The sequence below is a fragment of the Phyllopteryx taeniolatus genome, chromosome 15 (assembly GCF_024500385.1).
Source record: "Phyllopteryx taeniolatus isolate TA_2022b chromosome 15, UOR_Ptae_1.2, whole genome shotgun sequence".
NCBI classification, from domain to species: Eukaryota; Metazoa; Chordata; class Actinopteri; order Syngnathiformes; family Syngnathidae; genus Phyllopteryx; species Phyllopteryx taeniolatus.
The window spans coordinates 9,481,331-9,509,048 of NC_084516.1; the positions used below are offsets into that span (position 1 = coordinate 9,481,331).

The 27,718-nt window shown below is 39.1% G+C and overlaps 2 protein-coding genes across 8 annotated transcripts in view; one reads left to right on the top strand and one right to left on the bottom strand.

The window, feature by feature from the left end:
- The window catches only part of LOC133489834 (PALM2-AKAP2 fusion protein), a 127,596-nt gene extending 103,906 nt beyond the window's left edge, over nt 1-23,690 (bottom strand). For 3 of the 6 annotated variants that reach the window (XM_061798992.1, XM_061798993.1, XM_061798991.1), the window contains exon 1: nt 23,357-23,689. The gene's annotated coding sequence lies outside the window, so the exon portion shown is untranslated. Of the gene's footprint in view, nt 1-23,356 lie in introns of all 6 variants that reach the window. The other 3 variants (XM_061798996.1, XM_061798994.1, XM_061798995.1) reach the window with 2 other exon arrangements.
- plppr1 (phospholipid phosphatase related 1) overlaps nt 1-27,718 on the top strand; it is a 48,343-nt gene that overhangs the window by 7,548 nt on the left and 13,077 nt on the right. For both annotated transcript variants that reach the window (XM_061798999.1, XM_061798998.1), the window contains exons 2-3: nt 10,352-10,456; nt 21,296-21,484. In XM_061798999.1, coding sequence (XP_061654983.1) covers nt 10,397-10,456; nt 21,296-21,484 — 249 coding nt within the window. In that variant the 5' untranslated portion in view covers nt 10,352-10,396. The remainder of the gene's footprint in view (nt 1-10,351; nt 10,457-21,295; nt 21,485-27,718) is intronic.

The window sequence follows — 27,718 nt, forward strand, 5'->3', positions numbered from 1 at the left end:
TGGACAATTTCCCATGGTGCCCATGATGATCTCACACAGCATACTATTATGCAACGACACCCAGGTTGGGAATTCCTGTTCTAAAGGAGCCAGCCTTTGGAATTCTTTTCCCAGTGAGTTGAGGTTGGAGATCAGTCTTTATCAGGGACCTCAAAAAATCCAGTCTGGACAGCAGGGGCATCACGAGGTTTTATGGAGAAGGGGGGGCTTAGCCCTCAGGGGATGGGCAGGATATGACTGAACGTAGCACGTGAGCACAAATTTCACAAACAGCTAAATATAAGACTAATTGACAGGCGACCAGTTCAGGGTGTACCCCGCCTCTCGCCCGAAGATAGCTGGGATAGGCTCCAGCACGCCCGCGACCCTTGTGAGGATAAAGCGGTACAGAAAATGGATGGTTGGATTTTTTTCAGTGGATTTTAAAAACCCTGCCTGTGTTGAGTTTGCATGCTCTCCCCGTGCTTGTGTGGGTTCTCTCCGGGTACTGCGGTTTCCTCCCACATCCCAAAAACATGTGTGGTAGGTTGATTGAAGACTCTAGATTGGAGGTGTTAATGTGAGTGTGAATTTTTGTTTATATGTCCCCTGCGAATGGTTGGCGACCAGTTCAGAGAGTACCCCGCCTCTCGCCCGAAGATAGCTGGGATAGGCTCCAGCACGCCCGAGACCCTAGTGAGGATAAGCGGCACAGAAAATGGATGGATGGTTATCTCCTGCATCCTCCTCTCCAACATAAACTGTCCTCATGTCTTCCCTCAACCTTCTCTTTGGTCTTCCTTGAGCTCTCTTGCCTAGCAGCTCAATCCTCATCACCCTTCTACTTCTACTATACTCACTCTCGCTCCTCTGGACGTGTCCAAACCACTGAAGTCTGCTCTCTCTAACTTTGTCTTCAAAACATCTAACCTTGGCCGTCCCTCTGATGAGCGAATTTCTAATTTTATTCAACCTGGTCACTCCTACAGAGAACCTCAACATCTTAATTTCTGCCACCTCCAGCTCTGCTTCCTGTTGTCTTTTCAGAGCCACTGTCTCAAATCCGTCTATCATGGCTGGCCTCACCACTGTCTTATAAACTTTGCCCATCATCCTAGCAGAGACTCTTCTGTCATATAACACACCTGACACCTTCCGCCACCCGTTCCAACCTGCTTGGACCCGTTTCTTCACTTCCTTAGCACACTAACCATTGCTCTGGACTGTTGACTTAGGCTTTCTCTAGAGCTACAAAGTAGCAAATGTAGCTCCTTCTGGCCTTCTCTGTACTTCTCCATCAATATAATAATAATAATAATAATAATATAATCATATAATAATGCAGGCGGCACAGTGGACGACTGGTTAGCACATCTGCCTCACATTTCTGAGGACCCGGGTCCAAATTCAGCCTTGCCTATGTGGAGTTTGCATGCACTCCCTGTGCCTGCGTGGGTTATCTCTGTGTATTCTGGTTTCTCCCACATCCCCAAAACATGCATGGTAGGTTAATCGAAGACTCTAAATTGCCAGTAGGTGTGAATGTGAGTGTGAATGGTTGTTTATTTGTATGTTCCCTGCGATTAGCTCGCGACCAGTCCAGGGTGTACCCCGCCTCTCGCCCAAAGATAGCTGGGATAGGCTCCAGCACACCCACGACCTTCGTGAGGATAAGCGGTACGGAAAATGAATGAAATTAATAATAATGCATGTGTGGTACTCTTTCTAAGCATGAAACCATATTGTTGCTCGCAAATACTCACATCTTGTCCTGAGTCTAGCCTCCACTACTCTTTCCCATAACTTCATTGCATGGCTCATCAACTTTATTCCTCTATAGTTCCCACAGCTCTGCACATCACCCTTGTTCTTAAAAATGGGCGCCACCACACATTTCCTCCATTCGTCAGGAATCTTCTCAACTGCTAGAATTCTGTTAAACAACCTGGTCAAAAAGTCCAGCTCTCCTAGATCTTCCATACCTCCAAATGTATGTCATCAGGACCAAATGCCTTTCGATTTTTCATCCTCTTCAGTGCCTATCTAACTTCCGCCTTACTAATCATTGCTACTTCCTGGTCCACCACACTTGCCTCTTCTACTCTTCCTTCTCTCTCATTTTCTTCATTCATCAATTCCTCAAACTATTCTTTCCATCTATACAGCACACAACTGGCACCGGTCAACACATTTCCATCTTAATCACCCTAACCTGCTGCACATCCTTCCCATCTCTATCACTCTGTATGGCCAAACTGTATAGATCATTTTCTCCTTCTTTAGTGTCCAACCTGGCATACATATCATCAAATGCCTTTGGTTTGGCCTTTGGCCACTTCGTCTTCGCTAACCTCTTCCCTTGTATGATTTCCTGTACTTTGAGGTTCCACCACCAAGTCTCCGTCTCCCCTTTCCTACCAGAAGATACACCAAGTACTCTCCTTTCTATCTCATCCCATTGGTTGTAGTGGTCCAGTCTTCTGGGAGCCCCTCCTGTCCACCGAGAGCCTGTCTCACCTCTTCTTGAAAAGCCGCACAACACTGAACACAACTCCTTTCTCGCTTCCACCACATGGTTCTCTGCTCTGCCTTCGTCTTCTTAATCTCCCTCCCCACTACAAGCATAACACCACCATCAGAATCAGAATCATCTTTATTTTGCCTAGTATGTCCAAAAAAAACACACACAAGGAATTTGTCTGCAGTAGTTGGAGCTGCTCTAGTACGACAACAGACAGTCAATTGACAGATAATTCTTTTGAGACAGAAAGACATTGAGAAAAACAGTCGCTGAGCAATAAAAGGTTGCTAGTAATCTGGTAATGCCGGTACAATGTTATTTTTTTAATTTTTTTGGGACAATTTCAAGTTTCAGCCTCATCACTTGATCTGATACTCTTTTCACCCCCAAGACATTCTTAGCTAACTCTTCCTTTAAAATAACCCCTACTTCATTTCTCTTCCCATCTACACCATGGTAAAATAATTTGAACCCTGCCCCTAAACTTCTAGCCTTACTGTCTTTCCACCTGCTCTCCTCGACACACAAATATAAATATTTCTCCTAATCATCATGTCAACCAACTCCTGAGCTTTTCCTGTCATAGTCCCAACATTTAAAGTCCCCACCTTCAGTTCTGGGCTCTGTGCTTTCCTCTTCTCTTTCTGCCTAAAAACCCACTTTCCACTTCCTTCGTCTTCGACCGACAGTAGCTGAATTACCACCGGCACCCTGTAGGTTATCGGCGCCGGTGGAAGACGTTGTTAACCCGGGCCGCGACCGATCCACTATGGAATTCTTTGGATGAACGCTCATATTTGTTTGGCAAAGTTTTAAGCTGGAAGCCCTTCCTGACACAACCGTTTGCATTTATCCGGGCTTGGGACCAGCCTACAGTTTGCACTGGCTTGTGCCCTTCAGAGGGCTGCATTATATGTCTTCAGTTGATGTGCAGTACTATGCTTGGCCCACAGTGAGGTGCTAGGACACATGCTATAGGACAAATCCCTGTGTCTTTTATGTTTGCTTCCTTCCTGTGTGTCAGCAGAGTTTTTTCATGCTTGGATGAGAGACTGATTTAATCCTTAATAATTCCTTAATAAATTTGCCACGCTTGGATAAATATACAAATTTTCTCCATCACCCATTCATCCAAATGCAATGGTAAGCTGGAGCCAACCTAAAATAGGCCTAGCGACACCACTGCTGGACAGCATTGAACAGTTTAATATTTATATTTTTAATATTTAAACTACTTACTATGACATTCATTTTTAATACAGACTAATGCATTTGACTGTGTTTTATCTACCTTGTTAAAATTGTCCCCCTGTGGAGAATTTTTGAGAATTAGCACTTTTGCTAAAATGCTTAACGCATCTGGTTTCCCCAATGTTTTTGTGATGTGCATGTCAAATAAATGAAAATAGCTAGTAAGCGTCACTTTCTTGATTGCTTGATGAAAGTCTTGTTTGGTAAACTCTCTGCTGCCACATACACTGTTATTCAACAACTTGGTAATGAAGTGCTGCCTTCATGAGGGAAAATAGAATACATGCTATCTTTGTGGGGGCTCATGTCAACTTTGCAGTTCGCTGTCACATTTGTTCCCAGTCAGGGTGCTATGTTCCACCACCTTTACCTCAGCCGATAGTCATCATGGTTACGGAATCTGTACATGCTATAGGTCCTGCAATATGTGGGCCTGGATGAGGACTGGCTAACTTGCATGATGCAGGGCTGTCCAATCAAATGAGGAGCTTGAGCAAGACAAGAAATAGGCTGCGCAAACTGAGATATAATTTTTGATCATTGGGGTATTTTGACGAGAGCATGTCACAAAAATGTTATTAAGCCATCTGAGAATTGTTTTCAATCGTGAAACAAATGCATAATATGTCTCTTTTAAAAGAGGTGGAGGCACCTTTCAAAGAAACAACAGCCAGCTTTGTGGCAGTTTATCTTCATCGGGAGAAGATGTCAGCAGGAGTCGAGATGTTGAATCCGATAATTTTCGCACTCAATATTTTACAGCCAGTTCTTGCCTCTCTCACGGGGAGGCAGCGACGTTATGACAAAGTTGTCTCAGCTTGGCTGAGCGTAGAGGACGAAGCTGATAAAACGTGACAGGGCCTGTAGGCTTCTGGTTTGATGAGCTCGCTTCCGGGACGACTGTCTGATCACCTTTCAGCTCCAACGATTTGAAGAAAAGGGGCTCGTGATTTTAATCCTTGTGATGTCCTGAAGGTTAGATGAAGGGTAGAAGAAATATGACAATACTCACTACAGTCAAGTGCGACTGTGCCACACAGTGACCTTATCATAGCCTGAAGACTCCTCTCGTGTGTAATATGTTATTGGATTTAGTGTAAACTCGCTCATGATTAGCTCACCCTCACCACAAGTTCCCTGATTTTAGTAATTTGTCACACAGCCTCCAGTCAAAGCATACTGTTCAACTGTTAAATTGCCGTTGGAAAAAAACAAAACATCATTTGATGTAACAATAGCCTAGGATTTACACTACAGAGCCCCTTCTATATCACGAACGATAATTATTATTTTTTCATTACTTACTGTAATGCACTCACGTGTGGGAAAAGAGGGCCACAGTCGGCAATGTAATTTTCATTATTTGAAGGTCGGGACAATAACAGGAGTAAAACACAGTGAACACATTCATGCAGAAGCTGCTGTAAACCACAGCTCTCACCCAGTATCTCAGAAACAGACTCACCGACACCCCACCAGGCCCCACCTCTAAAAGGCACATGCACACATAGCAGACACTAAAATACCTACAGTATTTTCTATACATTTTATCCATTATATGTGTTTGGAATGTGTTTAAGTGTGTTTTAATAAGCTCGACTTTGTTCTGGTCTCTCTGTATTGTAGATTTACATCTATTGCAGAGGAGGGGGGTGAGGGCGATAAATGGGAGCTCACAGTTGTCGCAAAAGTCCATTGTGTGGGTGGAATAGTCTGCGACATCCAACTAAACGCTCCCGAATTAATGAAGTTGTCCAGTTCTGATCACAGAGCTACGCCACAATGTATAACTGTGTTATGCTTTATTCATTTATTTATTTTTTTACATGTTATTATGGTTTTTTTTTTAAAGTTTTTTGAAACTTGTCTTTCAGATCACTTGTACTGCATGACTAAGCTATCAAAAAGGACAGGTGAAACACAAATGTCAAACAATATAAAACATGAAAACAGCTTCTACCTTAAAGACCCTGAAAAGGGATTTCAATGATTTGCTTCTAAATGTGATAAATATGTTTGAAGTGCTAAAAACGTGTAAAGACTGAGAAAGGTTTAGTACTGAATTGTTGAGATATGTCGTTACTCTTTTTCACCATTTCAGGTCTCTATTTTTTATGATTTTGGAGCCTCATTTCATGTATTATTTTGTTTTTTACTCCTTCAAATTTGGCAGGCTTGTTAACAACATTCTTCTCTGTGGTGTGCCAAATTCCCAAGACTTTTATTATCACTTTAAACCAATTTTAAGTTTGGGTGATGGCATTTTTTTCTCTTAAATTAATAACCTTTTCCCAACATTTAATATACTGTATATATACTTGGTAACAAAATTGTCCAAAAACGCTGCTTGTTTTCCAACTGTAAAGTCAATTTGACTAAGGACATTAATATTTTAATGAATACTTTAATAAGAAATTCAAATGAATAGAGGGGGCAAAATGAAGCATTCGGGTGCATTTGAAGTAGGTTAAGAAGACTTTTCCCAAAGCACGAGAGGCACTCCTACTCAACTTGCTACCTGCCATAATGCGAGCAGACACTGAGCCACTAGAGGCCGATTACACTGTTGAAGTGCGTTGAGGCGGATCCAATGAATGTCTAGCAGCAGCATTTTCCAAGAATTTGCAGAGTGCAATTCAATTTACATGTCATTTGAGGCGAATGCTTGCTGTTTTAGTGAACTGGAAGAAAATGATCGCTTGGTTACAGCTGAAGCACTCTTGATCAGGAAACAAGCTCTGCACTGATGCCACATTAAAACTGAAATGACGCCTTGTTTGCACACATAATAAGGTGATGTTTCAAATCTGCCGAGCTACTCGTATAGGTGTGAGAATAAGTGTGACGTGGCCAGATGTTTTGTAGCTGCTGGTGTTTGGTACACTGACATCAGCAGATGTTTGTGTCCATGACGCTTTGTCTTGCCGAACAAGGCATCGAGACAGATGTGAGAGTGACGGTCAGGATGCCGCCATCCAATGTCAGCGTGATGTTCCTGGGTTTAGTGTTGCAATGAGATGGGACAAGCACTTAGGGACTGATTAAGCCACATCATCATCACTGTCTCGCCTGCGTCTAATGACTCAATTTGGGAGGGGAGTTGCAGTTGCGTGTTTTCTATTGTTTGCAGAACTGTGACTAAATAGTGTTCAACGACGCAATGAAAGGCTCTTTTACAATTTTGGTTCTTTATTAAGGCAAGAAGTAACATTTAAGTTGATTATACTGTACGTTATATTTTCAGCCAAACACGACTGTAGCCGTCAAGAAAACTAAAACATTAATTTTGCAGAAGTAGGAACTCTTCACTCATACTTTCCTTTCTAAGTAGGTTAACAACAAACCTCATGCCCTAAAAAGAAGCTCATACCAAGAAAAAAAAAATCTCTGACAGGCAACTAAGAGTGATTACATAATTCCTTTGGCTGCAGGATTTAAATGAAACAATGCTGGGTTGACACTTTCCAGTTTATGCTGCAATCTAATTGGTAATTTTGTTATTCTCCACATACTGCTACTTCTACCAGTGAGTTATGTTTTCTGCTGTGTTTGCATATATGATAAAGATAGTAGCTCTGTATTTTCAAAAAGCAATTCATAAACTGCAGTTATGGCAGAAATGATTGCACACAGCCAAACTATCTCAGCACTTACTAAACAAAACAGTAACAGAGGAAAAAAGAAGTAATACTCATCATACTGTAGCTAATAAATATATAGAAGCCTTAGCAGTGAAAAGCGTGGTACCCTAGTGGTAAACATGTCTGCCTCACAATACCTCAACTGTCCTTGATATTGCCACTTTTCTACTGGCAAAAAAACGGATTACCATTACGAAGTACTATTTGAAGTACCTGTTCAGCCTGGTTTCCAAGTATGCTGAGCTGATACCATATGGGCGACATAAAGCACTGGTTTATTGGAGCATGTTTGCCACGGCTTTGTCATTTGAAGCTTTGAGTATACAGTACACAGCAATGAATAATGCAAATAAACATGCTAACTCTATGCCAACAGTCTCAGCTTTGCTGCAATAGTCTGTTTTCTTACTGACATTAGTATCCTCTCAACTAAAATATTTATCCTTACCATGGCCAACATGTTGAGAAAGTACATGAAGAGGTATTTTCCAGAATGGGATAATAACCCAGATTCTAAAATAATTCTTAAAAATTAAATCTTGCTATGCCATTCATTTTGTACAGACTAACCTTTGTGAAACATGTTCAGACTCACCCATATATTTTTTTTTAACAGGATATAATGTATGTTTGTAAAATTTGCAAGTCTGTGCAAGTAAATGCTAGTAATATTATACACTATAGCAACAGTATGAATGATTCAAAATTTTTTTTCAATGAACATCTTTATTCAAACCATATTTCTTACAGTTTTTGCTTTAAGAATGTCACAGTAAATGTGTACTTGGTCCAGCCATCCATTTTCTATACTGCTTAGCCTCATTAGCGTGGCAGGTGAGCTGTAGCCTATCCCAGCTAACTTTGGTTGAGAGGCGGGGTATACCCTGGACTGGTCGCGAGCTAATCACAGAGTGACTTGGTTCCTGCTCTTTATTATTCAGGTCCCACATTTGAGCTTATACAGTACATATTGTAATTCATATCGAAGTAACATAACATGCCAAACTATTATGTCGGTAAGACTGATTTACAATTGCATATTACATGAATATTATAAACGAAATCAAGACTCCACATGATGTCGTAGCAAATGCGTAGATTAAAGTAAACATTCCAATTTCTGTGTCTACACATCATTTTGGTTTTGCAGTGGTTATGTATATTGTTCTTGCACATGTACATTCACTGACAAAATGAGGTTTTTTCCTCAGTGTAAAATTAAGACCCAAGTGGATGACCCCCGGGTCAACTAAGGCACGGTTGCGAGACGACATCTTCCAGCTGTCCGGGCAGCTCTTGAGAGTCCCCAGAAGGAAATTAGTTCGGTCGAAAGGACATTTGAGCTGCTCTGTTTGTTCTTTTGTGCCATTGAGGCCAAGGAGAAGCAGCTCGAATGTGAACGCACAGATGTTTGTTAGGCCTCTTATGATGTTTCAAGGTCACCTTAAATTTTGCTTCGTAGCTATCATATTACATGCAATAGACACAATAATGTGCCTCTGAAGCCAGTTACACACATACTGATTTTGAAAAGGAACTACAAACCACCAGGAAGAAAATAATTTGTGTTCTTACTTGTAGTGTGTGTCAACAAAGCTTGAATCAAGGCAACTGGACTGTTCTTGTTTGTTGAACAAGAACAGTCCAGTTGCGTTAATTCAACGTTTGAGGATTAACATGACCTGGATGACTGAGAATCTACACAGATTTATAGTGTGTGGTGTACTCGAGATGAACAATCCAGCACAACACACACATAACAATTTTGCCACCGACATCACGAGTCTCCTCTCCTTTTCTGATGTCTGTCATAGTACCAAGACTGATATGAGAGTATGAGGCATGGCATCAAAACTTTCAGAAAATACAAAGAAGAAAGAGTAGGAGTAGAAGAAAGAAAGCAGAACCTAGGCTACTGTTAGCCTATTTGGTAACATTGTGTCTGCAAACTCTTCTCCTTGTCATTCTGATTTTGGTGAATGATTTATGAAACACGTTATATAAACACACACCTCAACTAGTTTCTCCTATATTTACGAGTCCAGCAACAGCACGAGTCTCAGTCAGCTTCCTAAGTGGCTATCGTTTTCGTTATAACATCTCAATCATGGAGTCTATAGATCAGCAGATCTGTGATTCTAATTCTAAACCAGTTTAACATTTTTGATTCCCAAATTAAGCTTTTGGAAACGGGTCTGCTGACTTTAGAGTAATTGTAGGCTATATATATATATATATATATATATATATCTATATATATATATATCTCTATATATATCTATATATATATCTATATATATATCTATATATATATCTATATCTATATATATATATATATATATATATATATATATATATAGGTCCAGCCGTGTGTATTGTACAATGCCCAAAATAGCAGATCAAAAATCATTTGGATGTTTCACATAGGCTGTGGATACTAATATCCAACTCAATAAATTCAAGGACACTGATTTTTCAGATTTTTAAACTGTTTTTTCCCCCCATAGGAAATATAGGAAGTAGAGGGCAAGGGTCAAAATGCCATGAAACCATTAATGTAAAGGTCAAAGTCACATTTAAGTAAACCTCACATTGAGTATTGGGCTATTAAATTTGCTAAGCCCTGTATTCAGCAACTAAAATATATTTAATTTGAAGAACATATTTTATTGCATCAAATACTTTTATTTGATTAAAATGCAATTAATTGGGATCAACTCATTTGAGTCCCACCATTACTTCAAAACTGTATTGGCATCCATCTAACAGAAAGAAATCCCTGATTGGTTATTCAACTATCAGAAGTCTTTGAAATCTGTAATAAAGAAACCTTTTTACTATTCTAGCGAGGCAAAATCAAGTCTGATTTTCTGCACTACGCCAACCAAGCAACAACTGAACCTACTGACGAGTGTCTGACTTTCTTATAAGATTAGGATTGACGTGATGTCTTTTACAGAGTGAGGAGTCGTGAATCCTGAGAGGTCTCCTGACGGGAGCCAAGATGGCGTCCAACCACATCCTGCGCAGCTACTCCATCATCCCGTGTTTCATCTTTGTAGAGGTGATAAGTTGTGAGAAGTGCGATGTGTGCACAGACCATGAAAGTGTACACACTGAATGTGAATGGATTCTTATCTTGGCTCAGAGGATGCACATGAGATTTTGTGTGGATGAGAGAGATATTCACCCATTAGCAAAATGACCTTGTCTGGTAAATTTGAAATGGATAAGTGGAGCATGAAGTGTTGGGATGAGTGTAAAGCAGCATGTGTGTGTGCCATCCTCCATATTTAATTACCTTGTTAGCAGAGGGTCTTAAATCAGAGGGATGTCTCAGGGCACCCACACAACTCTCTGCTTTTTTTCTCTAGCCCCCCCATCACCCAAAAATAGTTAGAGAGAAATCCTCCGTAAATTGGTTAGGTATTACGATAGTTTGGTATCACCATTTAACCTCATACTTCTCGACTGACCTCTCACTTTCGGACAGTCTTCCCTCCTGACATGCGACATGATATGTGATATTAAATTAATTAATATTAAAATACACACTATTTTAATTTCTCTCCTTATTTGCAGATCTCCACCTTGCATTCAGGGCAGCCTCATGCACTTATGTAAGAATCACATGACAGTTCTGCATCTCTTTTCATCCCCCAGACAGCAAATAAAAATGTATATGTCATTGTATAACTATTTTGCTAGGAATACTTTATTTTTCCACACTGAATTTACTGAATAATGAGTTTAAATTTGTTGTGGTTTTATCTGTTCTGTATGTCTACTATTTTATGGCTGTAGCTTTTTCTACAGTATTTTATCTTGTAACCTGTGACCAGTAATCCATATATTTTGCCTTAATTTTAAAGTGCTTTGGTTGTTATTTTCATAACATTTACTAACTACAAGTTAGGGGTGTAACAGGATGCCAAAAACTACAGTTGTACCTTGGTTTTAAGGTCACGGTTCGATAAGGCACTGATTCCCAACCACTGTGTCATAATAGATCATCAAGTGTGCCACAGGAAATTATTACATTTTACCTAATTTGACCGCAAAATATAATTTATTTCCAACAAATAATGTACCTTTGTTAATCTATTTTAAATTTGTGAGTAAATTGAGATGAGCTCCTCCTTATTTAAGTAAATATACTTTTTGTGTAATTTTTGTTTGGTGGTGTGGGTATACGTAAAAGATGTGTCTCGGCACGGTGTAGGTTGGAAAACACTGCAGTAAGGGAATACAATGCAACACATATAAGTGCTTCTCTGTTGTGTAAACAGCAACAGATTTGATAACATTTCAAATGAGCGCACAAATTACAAATGGATAGCAGTAAATTCTCCAATACATGAACGATTCTCAATTAAACAAACTGATGTATGCATATAGTAAAATGAAAACTAAATATTGTATAACAGCTTAAATTAAAGTCACGGATGGGGTATTGGTTCCCACTTCATGACAATTGTGAGTGTGAATGGGCTTCTTTCTCTATACGAGTCCTCTGATTGACGAGCAAACCAAACCCGGGTGTAGTCCGCCTTTCACATGAAGTCAGCTGGGCTCCAGCTTCCCATGACCCTAAACAGGATACGCGATGTAAAGAATGGATGGATGGATGAACAGCTTAAATGTTTTGTTTTTATGAAATGCACCATCAATAGTTTGTCTTCTTCTAAGACAATGTAACAGTCACAGTTTGATCCGTTCAAATTATTATTCTACAAAACAAAAACAAATCACACACACACTGGCCCTGGAGAGTGTCCAATTGCCCTGGAAGTAGTGTTTGCACCACATTCACTTCTTTACATAGTCACAACCACATGTCGGCATTTCAAATTAGTCAACAAGTTTGACATATTTCTAGGATGTCTGTTAGCTAGAGGCTGAGCTGCACTGTATTTGTTTACAGAGCGTGAAGCAGCTACATTCCCTGTCCCTTACAGACTGTTTCGTATGCAGAAACATGGGGTAATACATATACGGTTACATCCCTGTGAGGAAATGACAAGTTGTTTGATACTGTACCATAGAAGTTGTTTGACAAATCAGGTACCAATAATAACGTCTGCTGAAATTAATTTATGAGAAAATATGTTGGTACTTCTGGCAAAGCCTGCTGGCTCACAATATTTGTTGCAGTCTGTCCTAAAGGTGAGTGCTAGGGTTGAGGTCAGGGTTCTTCCACACCAAACTCATCCATTGTGTTTGCGCTTAAACATGCATAGAATCATCATGCGTCTCTTATCATATATATTTATTTTTCTGCTAATTCCATTTTCTTCAACACCTTACAAAATTCTTGCCAGAAAAAGCTAATATTTGATTATGAGACCCATGAACATTTTTGTGGTGCCAAAGAAACTAACTTTTTATTTTATGCTCAATGAGTTTTCCTTATTGTATCAAATTATGTATATTAAACATAAAACATATTCTTTGTTGGTCAGAATGACCACAGGCTGTTTTAGCTGTATGAAACCGATAAAAAATTATACTGTATGTAGGCCTATTTAGGTAGTCAACACACAATCATAAAGTAACTGACATACATTTATTGTATATTTTTCTGAGATATAAATTCCTCAGTACAAATTGGTTGTATTTTTTTAACACAAAGTAAAGCTTTGTGTCTTTCAAAAAATATGATAAAAGTCCATCTGCACCTATTCAGCTAGTTATTTTTTCATTAAATTCAATAATTAGCTCTGAAGCGCACTACCATAAACTGTAGCTCCGTAATAAAGAGATTAGTCAGGTCTGAGCATTGTCTTGAAAGACTACAAGGTACCTAAACTCAACTGCCTTTGATCATTCTGCAGGTGTAGTGCTAAAAGATGATATACGCTGTGACTACAGTGATGCTGTTTTTTAAATGCCATTGCAGACAGTGACAACACAGACAGATTGAGTCAAACCATGTGTGATATTGCTCTGCAGCTTGCATTGACATTAGAAGTGAACACAGACACATTTTAAGCAGTGTTGCCTCTAAAAAAATTTCTGTCGTCTGATTCACAGCTTGACTTCACTGTACAGCATGTTGCTCATTCCGCAGCTTTCAAGTGTCTTGGCTTGAACCCAATGTGTAGCATTCATTTGGACATTGCTAATCACGGCTAGGCAATTAGTTTAATTAGGGTATTTAACAACAAGAGTGGGTCAATAAGTGACTGTTAATTCTGTTGATGACAACATCCCCAGATTAACATAACGTAGGTGGGAAAGCCTGCCAAAAACTCCAAATTATTCACTGTTGACACTGAAATAAATACAAACATTCAATCAAACAGACAGGCGCTTTAGAAAATGGTAACCAGTAGTGCTTGTAAAACATGCACCAATATAAAAACATGCACCAATATAACCTAAAACAAAACATGCACCAACATAACCTTTTTTAAAATCATATTCTTTAATAGAGAGACACATATTTTCACCATCTGTAACAGCTCCAGGGTATTTTAGTAACATGTCTCTAATAAGCTTTGGTCAAACTATCTCTTAGGATCAATAATTATAGTTCTCCAAATAAGACAAAGCGGGCTTGTTTCAAGATGTCAGTCCCAGTCGAAGTTCACTGTAAAACCCCCACACAAAACAAAATAGAATTAAACATTGTATATTTAAACACCAAAATGTTTAAACAATCCATATACTTTCTCAGTATGAAGGTTCGCAAGCTAAATGCATAATGCAGAACAGAGATTGGCATAAATGTTATGATAATTATACAGTTAAACCTTCAAAAAAACGACTAATGCACAGGGAGCCGCATGCAACAATACTCACATTTATGTATTCTCTCTGCTCTTTTGGAACAACGACCACTACAGCAGTTGAGTTGGGGACCTTCTCTGAATCTCCTTCTTGCTCTCACTTATGCTGCATCTACATCAGATGAGTGCCGCCCGGCATGTGACAGCACCGTCGTCGTCCTACACTGAAGGCACGCGACTCTAAATTCAGACTTGCCTTTATACTCTACTGTAAAAACCCATAGAAATCTACAATATAGTGGGGGCACTAATGATTAATTGCAATATAAAGCTCACTGTACTTGATAAAGTATTTTTCTTTAAAGACATTTTAGGAGCTGGCTTCAAAAACCAGTCAGCCGTCATCCCGCCCCATATACTTCAAGCATTGGCCTCCAAGTATATTGGGGGGGATGAAAGCCCAGCTTTCGTTACAAGACGACTAATGGGCTGGATCTTGAGTAGGCATGTCTCTTCTTCTGTAGCTAGCTGATGGATAGATGATGGATTTTGCTGCATGCTGTTATTTTGCTCACTCCAGCGGCCTGTCACCAACACGTCGACGCATTGGGATGTTTTTTATTTTTTATTTTTATCACATAACCAAGACAAAAAATCCATCCAGAGTGGAGCAGCTGGCCTTTGAAGTTTTGCCCCAGAGGTAGTGTTGACAGCTTATGGCCATTTGTCACTTCCTTCCTTTCTTGAACCTCAAGTGCTTGTTCATTGCGGCCTTTTGACATTACCTTTTAGCTGAAAAATAATAAGATGAAAGAGGCATACAAATTATAACGAGAAACCAGAATACGCACCAAAAGGGAGGTGGGATGAAAGAAGATAAGGAGGATGAGTAAGGTGTAATGATGTGAGGTGGAAGGAAGAGAGAGTAAATTAATTAAAGGAGCCGTTGTACCGCGGAAAAGTGAAGCAGATGGATGCTGAACTTCCCTCTGGCTGTGGTTATGCAATAATAGAATTTAGAATGAAACTGTGGAAACGATAAAATATATTTATCGTGGCAACTACTATATCGATATCTCTTATGGTACTGTGTCACTATTGCCACTGCCCGATAAAAACTAATGCAATTACACATTGAGGCTTTTTAAAATGAGGGTCTCCCTATTTGCCAACAACACAACACTGTCAACACTCTAGGTATCAAAACAACCAATGAAAACATTTTATTACAATGGGTGTTTTTATAATCCACCATTCGCCGCTCCTTTGAACAGTGCATTACTACTAAATTTTTTCCCCCCACTCAGGTTAAAATTGGGTAAGAAAGTTTGCTATTAATTTATGAATTAATTATTTATTTTTATTTCAAGGTAAACATTATTTTTCTTAAAACATGCTATTTTTCCATATTTTGCAGTTGTTACAAGCTGACAGAAACAATTTAGACTTGCAGTTCCCAATAACCCGTTCATGTGTATTAAAACAAATACAAAAATAAAAATAACTACGACCAATGAACATAAACCAATACGTACTCAAAATGGTAAACGATTCTTGGACTATATTATATAGTAATATGGGAGACAAGTGTATTTCTATATTCAACTATTGAATTAATTTATTATTGGTATTCTGTCTTTTTTTTGCTGAATGCTGTATCAAGATACTATAGTTATTGTTTACAATGTATTATTGTAATATTGTATTGTGCAATTCCTGCTTGAAAGCTCAACTACGACCAAACAGAGGACAAATGCTAAATGGAAGATGGATAGATGGATGGATGCTTTCTGTCCAGAATTCTTCAAAATTATCCCAAGAACAGACTTAATATAACACAAAGGGTCTCAGGCTTTCATCAATTTACCCAACAATCAGCTTCAAAATGTAAGTTCTGCGTTCAATATTACAGAGGCCTAACAAAGTCCCAGAAATAGCAGCAGCACCTTGTCATGGAGCCAACCTCTTGGCTAAAGATCACACTCAGTAAATGTTGCCAGCATGCATGCAGCCTCGATGATGGAAAGACATCATGTTCTCCATTTTATTTCTTTTTCTTTTTCAAACAAGTTATTCTCAGGGACACCTGACTCACTCTTGGCTGAGCTCATGCAATGTGACTTCTTCTACCCAGGGGACTGTAATAAATAAATAAATAAATCACTGATTTTCATTTGTGGACTAACTTAGGAAATCATTTTTTTTTTTGTAAATGGTATTAATCCATGCTCAAGCAACTGGTTTGATTGCATACGGGGTTTTGGAGAGAAAACTATCTTCTGTTTTGTGTTTCTGCTGTTCACCTGTACATACACAACATTTGAGATGATTATTTTTTTAATATCCAGTTGGTATGACTATAGACCGATAACTTAGAGCACTTAGAGTAACAAAAAAATAAATAATAATTTAAAAAAACACACACAGATGAATATAATACTATTTTTCACAATATACTGACTGATCAGGAATGTTCTAGCACAACCCGATTTAATTTGATTGCACGCATGTCGCATTTCTCTCAGTCAGGACTGAAAATGCATTAGAGCTGATAAATTATTTAAATCAACGAGCGCCTATTTTGTCTTTGCTTTCATCCACTAGTGTTGGTTCTAAAGCAGGTCATGCATTTATCCTGCTGATTGCATTTGACAATCCTAAAATCAGCAGGCACACCTTTGTCGGCTCCGAGGGAGTCTTCTTGCGTGTTCTCCACATGTTTGTGTGGTTGTCTCCGGCTTCTCCCCAAATTCCCAAAGCCACACATATGAGGTTAATTAAAGATTTGGTTCCACTGCCTCTTGAGACTGTCAAGCATCAAAGCCATTCTATATCAACGCCAACTTCTATGGTTTAGCCATGTTTTACAGAAGCCTGACAATCGCCTCCCTAAGATTGTTCTGTACTCTCGTCAGAACTTCGTGATGGCTATCGCCCACATGGGGCTCCAAAGAAACCATTCACTGACCACATGAAAAAAAAAAAAAAGTGGTATTGATCCTAAAACTGTCAAAGCTTCTGCTGCTGATTGATCTCAATTGAGACACCTGATACAAGTCCAGAGAAACAACAGTATTTATGTTTGGTGATGTGTCTATGCGCCCCATACATGCAGTGTTTTGTATAAAGCACTGCCTCCACAGGAAAAAAATATTTGATTATCTTCATCTGTTCGCTTACCTCCCTTGCTACCTCTTAATGCCAGGATTCCACCCAAAAAAGCCAGGCTGACCATTTGCCTCGCACTATTATAGACAGGGTTTACAGTGACTCATTTGCATGAAACAAGGCCAGCTTCTAAAAAATAACTAATATCGACAGGACAAGAAATAGGGTGTGCAAAGTTTCCTATTGTACAATTTTTTTTTAATCTGTGTTATTTTGACAAAAACGCAACCACAGACGTTACAGCACCGCAGAACTGTTTTGTATTGAGAAAAAAAGCATAATAATTACTCTTTTAATCCTGCTAACAAACAAAAAAACCTCTCCCCTTTGTGTAGTGTTTATAGAACCTATCCCCTGCTAGAGTGATGATATACCTGTAAACAAGTGCATGCAAACGACTGCACCAATGTACTCTGTCAAGTTTGCCCTTCAAGGTAGGCTGGTATAATGCCTTGCTGCAGTAACTTTGCACCTTCCATTTATGAGCGACAGTGCCATCAGTCTGCCCTTCTCACAGTTGAGGTAGCATGACGCTGGCAGGAGAGGAGCGCACAGAATGGAGCCCACACATTTCACAAAACAACGACCCGTGTTCAGGTATAAAAGTGTCACATAAATAAGCCAAATGAGCCCACATGACACCAAGTCTGCCACATACAGGTACCTGTAGACGACTGTACGACTGAGTAGTTGGTTCTTCAATGTGCAGTTCGCACGTCCTTGTACATGCGTTGGGCAACTCCAGCTTCCCTTCACTGACCCAAAACATGCTAAATAGGTTAAATCTAAATTGCCCCGTTGGGGTGTATGTGTCTGTCTCTGGTGCTTTGTCCAGGCTAGACTCACGACCAGTAGGGTCCTTCTCAGCATGACCCTACACAGAGTAACCACTCCAGCAAGTGGAAATGATTATTTAAAAAAAAAAAAAAAAAAAAAAAAAAAAAACTAAATAATGTTGTAATCATGCCTTGGGAATGTTGTGGTCTATTTGCATATGTAATTTGGTGGAAGGTCAAGAGTAAATGCAATCACGCTAATGATATTAAACATGCCTGAGTGTCATTGATCTAAACTTCAAGCTGGTTTTAGGCATTGGCTGGGTAACATGACATTACATCTACAAGTGATCTCATATGGTATGACACGACCAAAACTCTTTGAGGTGACAAAATAAGCTTCAGCTATTTTTGTTCCACTTTCATATTACAAAGTAATCATGCTACAATCTTTGTTAAAAAAAATAAATATTGGCTGGTGAACAGTCCAGGGGTCACCCTGCACTCGCCCAAACTCAGCTGGGATAGGCTCACCTACGACACTAATGAGGACAAGCACAACAGAAAATTAATGGCTAGATGGGTACCATAAAGTGCTCACAATGGCATATGATAGTAAAGTAGACTTTTTGGTAGAAATACCCCCAAAAAACTAACAAACCAAAAAACAAGCAGAAATGTTAATTTCAGAATGTGATGCACACAAGCACGCACACTGTATCAACATGGCCATCTGGAGAAGGAGTATATTTGCCAAAGTATCATGCTTCCTTGTGTTGTCATTCTGCACCCTGCTGGTCATTTTGTCCAGTCTGGTTCACACAACATGATATGCTCTAAATCCTATGAAAGAGAAATATGAATTTAACTAACTACTCTTGAGAAGGGATTCTGTTTCCATTGCAGATGTAGTATTAATTTGGAAAGTACACAGACTCCTTTTATATAGCAGCCATTTTGTAATGTATGTGAGCCAAAGCGGACACTCGAAAACAACAAGAAACAAAAACAAACAAAAAAACTTAATAGTAACTAGATATGCACATGACTAGCGAAAACTCAGTTAGGGTAGTTGTAATGTATATGATCAAATGAAATAGTTACATTATTTAATGTTTCATCTAATTAGGGATCCTATATGATTGGTAAAAGCATTAAAAGCAAGTTGAAAATGTATTAAGCATCTTGTGCTGTCTAAAATGAAGGCCACCATGAAACGAAATTTGATCTGTCTTCTTGTTGAAGATGAAGTGATCCTGCAGAAGTCATTTAGTGACATCAAGTGTTACTAGGTGGTACTACAGTTATTTGACATGCTAAATGAAAGAGATATAACTTTTAATTATATGATTATTGCACAAAGACTACAAATTACCACAGGTAAACCTATAATCTGACATGCATTTTATATCTTAGCTTCAGTATATGTGTCTTCTTTTTGTTATGGAAACCCTATCATATACTGTACCTATTAAAACATTGGTTTTCGATTGCTGTCACCATGGGACTCATTTTTCTATTGTCACCAAGTTGCGACCCACTTTTACACAAATCCAAAACTTCTAACTGCATTCACAAAACCCCTGACTTTTCTGTCACAACTCAAACCATCACCTCAAAATCAGTTAGTGTGTTCAAATCCAAACAATGTGTAGCAAGTTGAAATACATTCACCACAGAGCAATCATTTGACACTATATACAGTAGAATAATTCACGACACAGCATCCAAGGCATCTAGTTAGCAGAAAATGTGCATTGTGAATGCATTTAGCAAAACAATATCATAGTCAAACTGATATCTACAAGCAGCTAATACATAAATAAATACATAATAAAATAAATAAATAAAGCACATTATATTATAGTATATTATTCTGAATGTCAAATGTACAACAAGAAAGAATTACCTGGGAAATAAAAACAGTACTGTAATTAACATCACAGTACTTACTGTATAGTATTCTGAATGTCAAATGTACAACAAGAAACAATTACCTGTTCTCTTTTCTGATTGCCCTGATGATGCTGACCACAGAGAAAACGCTCACATTGAGTTACTCTTTATTCTGCTTTTCTCATTGTCGTCCTTTTATTTTATGTTGCGTCTAACAAATGCTCATGTATAATATACTTGTATATTATGATAATGATGATATATGTATTACTTGCTGTGTGTAATATCTGACCCCATTGTTTGGATTTGAACACAGGATAACTGGTTTTGAGGTAATAGTTTTATTGTGATAGAAAAGTTTGGGGTTTTGCTTTTAGTTAAAATTTTTGGATTTGTGTTTCAGGTTTTGAGTAAATGGGAGGTGGTTTCCATAATAGTGATTTAGCAATTGTGGAAAAAGTGCTACACAACCACCACAGATTCCCAGTAGGTTGCCTGCAATCTTGGTGCATTAGTGAGTGAATGATACAAATGTAAAAGATTTTCCATCCATCCATTTTCTGAGCCGCTTCTCCTCACTCGGGTTGTGGGCGTGCTGGAGCCTATCCCAGCTGTCATCGGGCAGGAGGCGGGGTACACCCTGAACTGGTTGCCAGCCAATCGCAGGGCACATAGAAAAAAACAACCATTCGCACTCACAGTCATGCCTACGGGCAATTTAGAGTCTCCAATTAATGCATGTTTTTGGGATGTGGGAGGAAACCGGAGTGCCCGGAGAAAACCCACGCAGGCACGGGGAGAACATGCAAACTCCAAACAGGCGGGGCCCGGGGATTGAACCCGGGTCCTCAGAACTGTGAGGCTGACGCTCTAACCAGTCGTCCACCGTGCCGCCGCAAAAGATTTTCACTGAGCCATTTAAAAACGCTTTGATACGCCTTACATTTTGCATTGTAGCCTTGATTCGTCATCACAGACTAAATATACCATACTTTATAAAAAGAAGATAACACGCCTGCAGCTCCTTCTGGAAAGAGTGGGGTAAAAGAGCAGAGACAAAAGCTTCACATTGGAGGGATAAAAAGGATGAGGGGGTGTAGGAGGATGCGAAATGGTGGTGTTGAGTGAGCCTATGAGAGAGAGATATATAGAGAGAGAGAGTGAGAGAGAGAGAGAGAGAGAGAGATATCTTTATGTGCGTGTTGTATGTCGTTAAAAGATGCTAGACAAGCACAGTCGAGGAGAGGAAAGAGATGGATCCAGTTTTGAGGAAATTAACTTTTTAAATTGGAATTATGAATGACTCCTAAATCCAACATGTTCTTCTTCCAGCTCGTCATCATGTCCGGCACAGTCTTGCTGGCTTACTACATGGAGTGGACAGACCTTTTCAGCGTGCACGTGCAGGGCTTCTTCTGCAACGACGCGGAGCTGATGAAGCCGTACCCCGGGACGGAGGAGTCCAGCTTTGTGCCCCCACTAATCTTGTATTGTGTGGTTACCGCTGCTCCAACCGCTATTGTGAGTAAAACCGCTTCATTGACTAAAACTTTTTGCTCAGTGCTAGGTGCTATTTGGTTTTCCACTTGCCTTTATCCATCCATTTTCGATAGCACTTACACATCTGATATAGGCAGGTATCGGAAACATGCAGCTGTATAGTGTTTGTCAAAAAACATTTGTTAACTAGTTTTGTGCGCCCGCGAGTGAGTGAGTGTGAGCCTTTTTGCATTTGTACAGCTTTGATATTGTGTATGCGTTTATGCAGCTTAGTCATGTTCCTCGGCTTGTGCGCACTACAGATACTGTATGCAACAAGTACACAAAATTGTTTGTACCCTTCCATTAATGAAAGAAAAACCAACAATGGTCATTAAAATAACATGAAACTGACAAGACTAATTTGCCAAAATTAATACACGACCAATTCAGTGTGTACTCCGCCTCTCGCCCAGAGTCATCTGAGATTGTCGCCAGCACACACCCTAGTGAGGATAAGCGGAAGTACGGAAAATGGACAGATGAATGGATCTTCTGGGAGAACGTCCTTTGCACAGAGGAGACAAAATTGGAGCTTTTTGTCAGCTCACAAGTTTCTCTATGTTTAGGGATACAAAAATGAGCGGCACAAAGAAAAGACTTAACTTACTGTGACTTTATAACCCTATTGTAATGCACTTTGCACAAGTAATATTGTGTATTTATGTTGACATTACATTATGTTACATTTGCTTGGTTTGCTTTAAAAGCTAGACCTGTTAAAGCCCCTCAACTAAGGGATACAAAGCTGAAAATAAATATCAGTATATATTGTATTTGAAAACATAAAGTGTACCTTTATTTTCGTTTTAAAATGTGCCAAAAAAGTGGGCGGTCGGTGGATGAAACGGTGCCCTTTGCTGTCAGTTGAGAGCAAACTATGTAAAGGCTTACAATTGGGATTCCCAAGTAGTCTACTGACCAGGCACCCTGCTCAAACAAGATCGGGCATTCTGAGGGTAGTATAGCCGTAAGCATATTTGAGATTTAAAAAAATAAATAAATACATAAAATAAAATAACAATAATAATGTCATAACTCAAAACAGCACTGTGAGGAACAAACCTCAGTATGAGTGAGTGCTCTATTTACAGTGCCTGACTGAGATTTGAGCTTCAAGATGACATATTGTCACATGTACTACAAGTTGCCGTACCAGGAGAATCATACTTTCTAGTGATTAATCACATAAAAGTCAACAGATTTTTATCATAAAAAAAAGGTGTGCACAGTGTAGTAGTGGATAACCTTGCCTGTTCTTACTACGGAGGTGCATGGAGGTGAAAAATATGAACTGTGACAGAGGGCTTACAAACAAAAATTTCTCCTCCTTAATATTTTCTCTGTGCTGTGGGAAAAAAAAGTAACAGTATGTATTTTGATTAACTGCTACTTCTAATCAGAACCATAAGGCTATTGTCTAAATATTTGCATTTATAAATAAAATATAAATAATCTAAATACAATAGACTATGCAGTTCAAAACAACAACAATTGCATCAATGTTTTACTTTATTTAAATGTTTTTAATCTTCAGAAATACTGAAAGGTGTTTTGCAGTATATTAAAGTGATCAACATTATACGAAAAAACAAAATGCAACGGGTGGTTTTAAAGTTTACAGAAAACGTTTCCAAAACATGTGCGTAATATTTAGTAAGTGATTTTAACGTTTTCGAGCATTTTCACAACATTCACTGGGGGGAAATCCAGTCTGTCGTGCGCTTGAACAAGTGCCTTAAAATCTAAGATCAGTATTTATCTGCAATGTCTTCAACTACAGTGCAATAAACTCTCCGTCGGAGAAAAAGACAATATTTGCGATTTTGAAAGATTTTGTGAGATATGACGTACCGGTAACTTGTCTTGACAGCTGCTTCTCTGGATGTGCAAACTTATTATTATTATTATTTCTAAGGTCCGCCAGTCTTGTTTTCAGCTTGGCTTGCAACGCTTTGGACTCCTTTGCCTGCTGTCAGTCCAATTCTTGTATTTTTCCTCACGTTTGTTGACGTAACAGCGATTCCGATTATAGTCCTTGAACACAGGACTATTTACCTTGGACTTCAGTAAATAAATATTTCGCAGTCCATGTCTTGTTGAAAACACGGCATTCCGTATCAACTTTAATTTTTTCTTAAGGTGAGCTGACATTTTTTCTGGGCTAGCTGGCGTGCAAGTGCTAGCTAGCTGCATCACTAGTTGCCGCCAGTAGTGAGCACATGCGGACAATCCGGCTTTTCAAAATAAAATCAATAAATTTATATTGCGTGCACAGAATAAATACTTGTTTGAATTTATTTTGACGGGGACACCAAAAGGGCCGGATGTGGCACGTGGACAGTAAAATAACGAGGTTGGGGTTAATTGAAGACTCTTAATTGTCCACAGATGCTAATGGTTGTCCTGCGTTTAACTGTTGACCGGTCCAGGGTGCACTATACAGTACATATTGCATAAAAAGAATTGTGCCAGTTGTGGAAATGCAGCACATAAATTATAAATAATGTTTGATAAAATTGGAGCTCACCTGCAATCCTAATGAGGACGAAGACTTTAGAAAATGGACGGTTAATCGATAACACTAAACACAACAAGTAGGAGCAGTCCTTCAGATAACTACCATGAATTTAAATTGAAACTTTTTTCTAATCTACTCTGTTGTCCTTATATAACCTTTATTAAATCTTCACACAATGTTTTTAGTAACATTTTAACATTACAAGTTACCATACAAGTACCGTGTAAGAAGAAGTTAACCAGTGTATATGTTCTTCTTTCTGATAAAAAATAATAATTAAAAAAATAAAGAAAAATTAAATTAAATTAAATTAAATTAAAAAAGAAAGAAAAAAGAAAAGTGCCAGAAAAAGGCCAAGGCCAAGGCAAAGCTTTCATGCTGCGTCAGTCTTTTGATGCGGGTTGATATCAGCTTCATTCACGCTGACATCACGTATGATGACGGCACCACTGTAATTACAGGTTAACGTCTTGTAACTAACGGCAACCTCTGAAAGACATGTCAGAAAGCCTGAACGACCGTTATTGTTGTGGATACAAGTTAACGCTCAAATTGCTCTAATCGGGAACTTGTTGTCATCTTTACTGCCACTTTTGTCGCACTCTGCTTGCACGCTACAGACAGTTACGCCGTGTTAAAGTTTGCTTTTAATGCAATCCGGATGCAGTTAGTCACACTTACACGTTTATCAGATGAAGTGAGAATGAAATTATGTTTTTATTGCTTTCCGTGACTGGACGTGACCCCCCCCCCCCAAAAAAAAAGCATTTGAAGTGCAGAAACTCCTCATAAACAGCCTCATTCAATTTCATGATATTTCAGGACTAAACCAATGTCCCACATGCCTCAAATGCCTGAAAAGAAGTGGCAAGGGTCTGCCACCAAGTGTCAGTGTTTCTCCATGCAGGGTTCTCTAACACTCAATGGACCTTTTGCATTTCGAATCTCGACTCGAGTTTTTGTGTGCACAAGTTCTCCTCATGTTCTCTTCCGGTTACTTCTCCCACACAACACAGTGAGCAGTGGTTAGTTTATCAGCCTGACAGTTCTGACTTTGGGGCTTCCTTCCTGTGTGGTGTTTGCATGTTGTCCCCATGTTCGTGTGGGTTTTCTGCGGGTACTCTGGCTTCCTCCTACATTCCAAAAGCATGCTTCTTAGGTTAATTAAAGACTGTGAATTATTCGTAGGTTTGATTGTGAGTTTGTTTATGTGCCCAGCAGTTGCCTGGCGACCAGCTCAAGGTGTACCCCGCCTCTCTCCCAAAGGGTAAATGAACGATGTATTAAAGAATTTAAAAACATTTTGAAATCTTTACATTTTCCCAAGTGGTCATCAAAATACCGTCATTTATCTCAAGGTGACATTGACTGATCAAATAATTACTCTTTGTCATGTAGAAAATTGTACGACGCGTGTATGGTAATTTATTGTTATTTGTTATCAAATACACAAATCACATTCTGCTGCATGCAATTTGTCACTGTGGCTAATTAGTGTGCCTTATCAGTCCTCTGTGTCACATACCACAAATCCAGAGGAGCGCTGTGATTGGCCAGGATATGTGCCAGAGAATGTTATTTCCAGCTGATTAGTGGAGAGTGCATGTGTGTGCACATTACTGACAGGCTTGCACACTGATAGGATGCCTCAAATCAGATGTCTAATCATGTTATGTTTCGCATTTCTCTCTGAATGGATTGGATTAGTTTTTTCCTGTACCCCTAATTTCATTTTCCGTGTAAATATTTAAATAAACCTATTTATAACATTATATAAATCCTTTTAGCTGCTTGTCCCTGATCACACTTTAGCCCCATGAGGAGTGCCGCGTCAGCTCCTCGAGTTTGGTTTAACACTACTCATCACTTCCCCTGTTTTACCTTGTACACACATGTATTTTCTTCACTTCTTAATTGTGCCCTGTGAGAGTGCTTTGTCAGGCGTTATAGTTGACTCTGCACATCACTCCTCTCCTCACGCATCATAAACCAATCAGAATTAATGATGACAAGGCCGGGATGTTAGCCAATTAGCAAACAGCCTGTAATTTATACAGAGTGTGCTCCACTGCCTCTTGTCCGCGAGTAGAAGCCCCACCATGTTGTCACAAGAATTTGGTTGGAAATCACAGAAAACCTTAAGTACAAATATATAGAAATGCGTGTCACGGCTGGACAAGCTCGATATTTACAGGTGAATTAAAATCTGGTAGAAAAGTCCATTTATTTTCAGTAGTTGAGTGAAACTCATATTATACAGAGTCACTAAACAAATGGAAAATAATTTATCACCAGGCTCCTACCTAATTTTTTTTTTTATATAAAAAACAATTTGGATAAAATTTTTGTTAGCTGTAATATCTAATCATCACAATTATTTAAACATATTTAAATAATTGTGATGATTACAATTATTTAAATATTTCAATCTTGGCCAACTGGTCAGCACATCTGCACATACAGTATGTGCCGTGCGAATGGCTGGCGACCAGTTCAGGGTGTCCCCCGCCTCTTGCCCAGAGTCGCCTGGGATAGGCTTCAGCACCCCCGTGACCCTAGTAAGGAGAAGCGGTATGGAAAATGGATAGATGAATTAATCTTTACGTAGTGAATCTATATAATATGTGTTTCACTTTTTGAATTGAACTATTGTGGATAAGTGGTTCAGAAAATTGATGCATGGATTAGGGCTGTCACAATCGAATATTTTCAGAATCGAGTATCCTATAGATATTTCATCGAGTATTCGAGTAATCGCCGCACTCCCCATTTTTTAAATTTTGTTTTACTTCTAACATGCATTTTAATCTTATTCTGGATTTCTATTGTAAAACCGCATATATTGGTAATCAGTGTATGTTATAAAATCTATACAGAATTTGAGACAACAAAGTCAGCCTTTCCTAAACTATTATCATTCGTGATTAGCATTAGCGCGCTAGCGATTACTATTTTAGGTAAAAGAAAAATACGCTAATTACATTTCAGCTCACTCATACATCATGTTATAGTACATTACACATCTAATAGTGTCTTAAAAATTGCTGGCAAAGTTTCTCAGTGGTCCAACACTGCCTCTGTCTTTAATAAATGTCCATGTGAAACATTGGTTCCGGCAGCGCAAACATGGTTCCGGATGGAACTTTTTTTTTTTTTTGCTCCCGGCGGAGCTTCGAGGCAGAAATACTGCGGACCAGTATTTGAAGTTGACTTATTAGTTATATTATATATAGTTATTTGATTTTTTTCCCTAGCCCTAGTATGGATGGATTAAAAATCTGCCAAAATGTGATTTGCAAGCATTTTCAATTTTGTTTAGGATTAAGAAATATAATTTTCATCAAACATATGTGGTGTATCAGAAAAGATTCAAGACTGGTGTCAAAGATATGAGTTTGAAATCCATCCATCCATCCATTTTCCAAGCCGCTTATCCTCACAAGGGTCACGGGAATGCTGGAGCCCAGCTATCATCGGGCAGGAAGCGGGGTACACCCTGAACTGGTTGCCAGCCAATCGCAGGGCACATTTAAACAAACAACCATTCGCACTCACATTCACACCTACGGGCAATTTAGAGTCTTCAATCAACCTACCATGCATGTTTTTGGGATGTGGGAGGAAACCGGAGTACCCAGGGAAAACCCACGCAGGCATGGGGAGAACATGCAAACTCCACACAGGCGGGGCCGGGA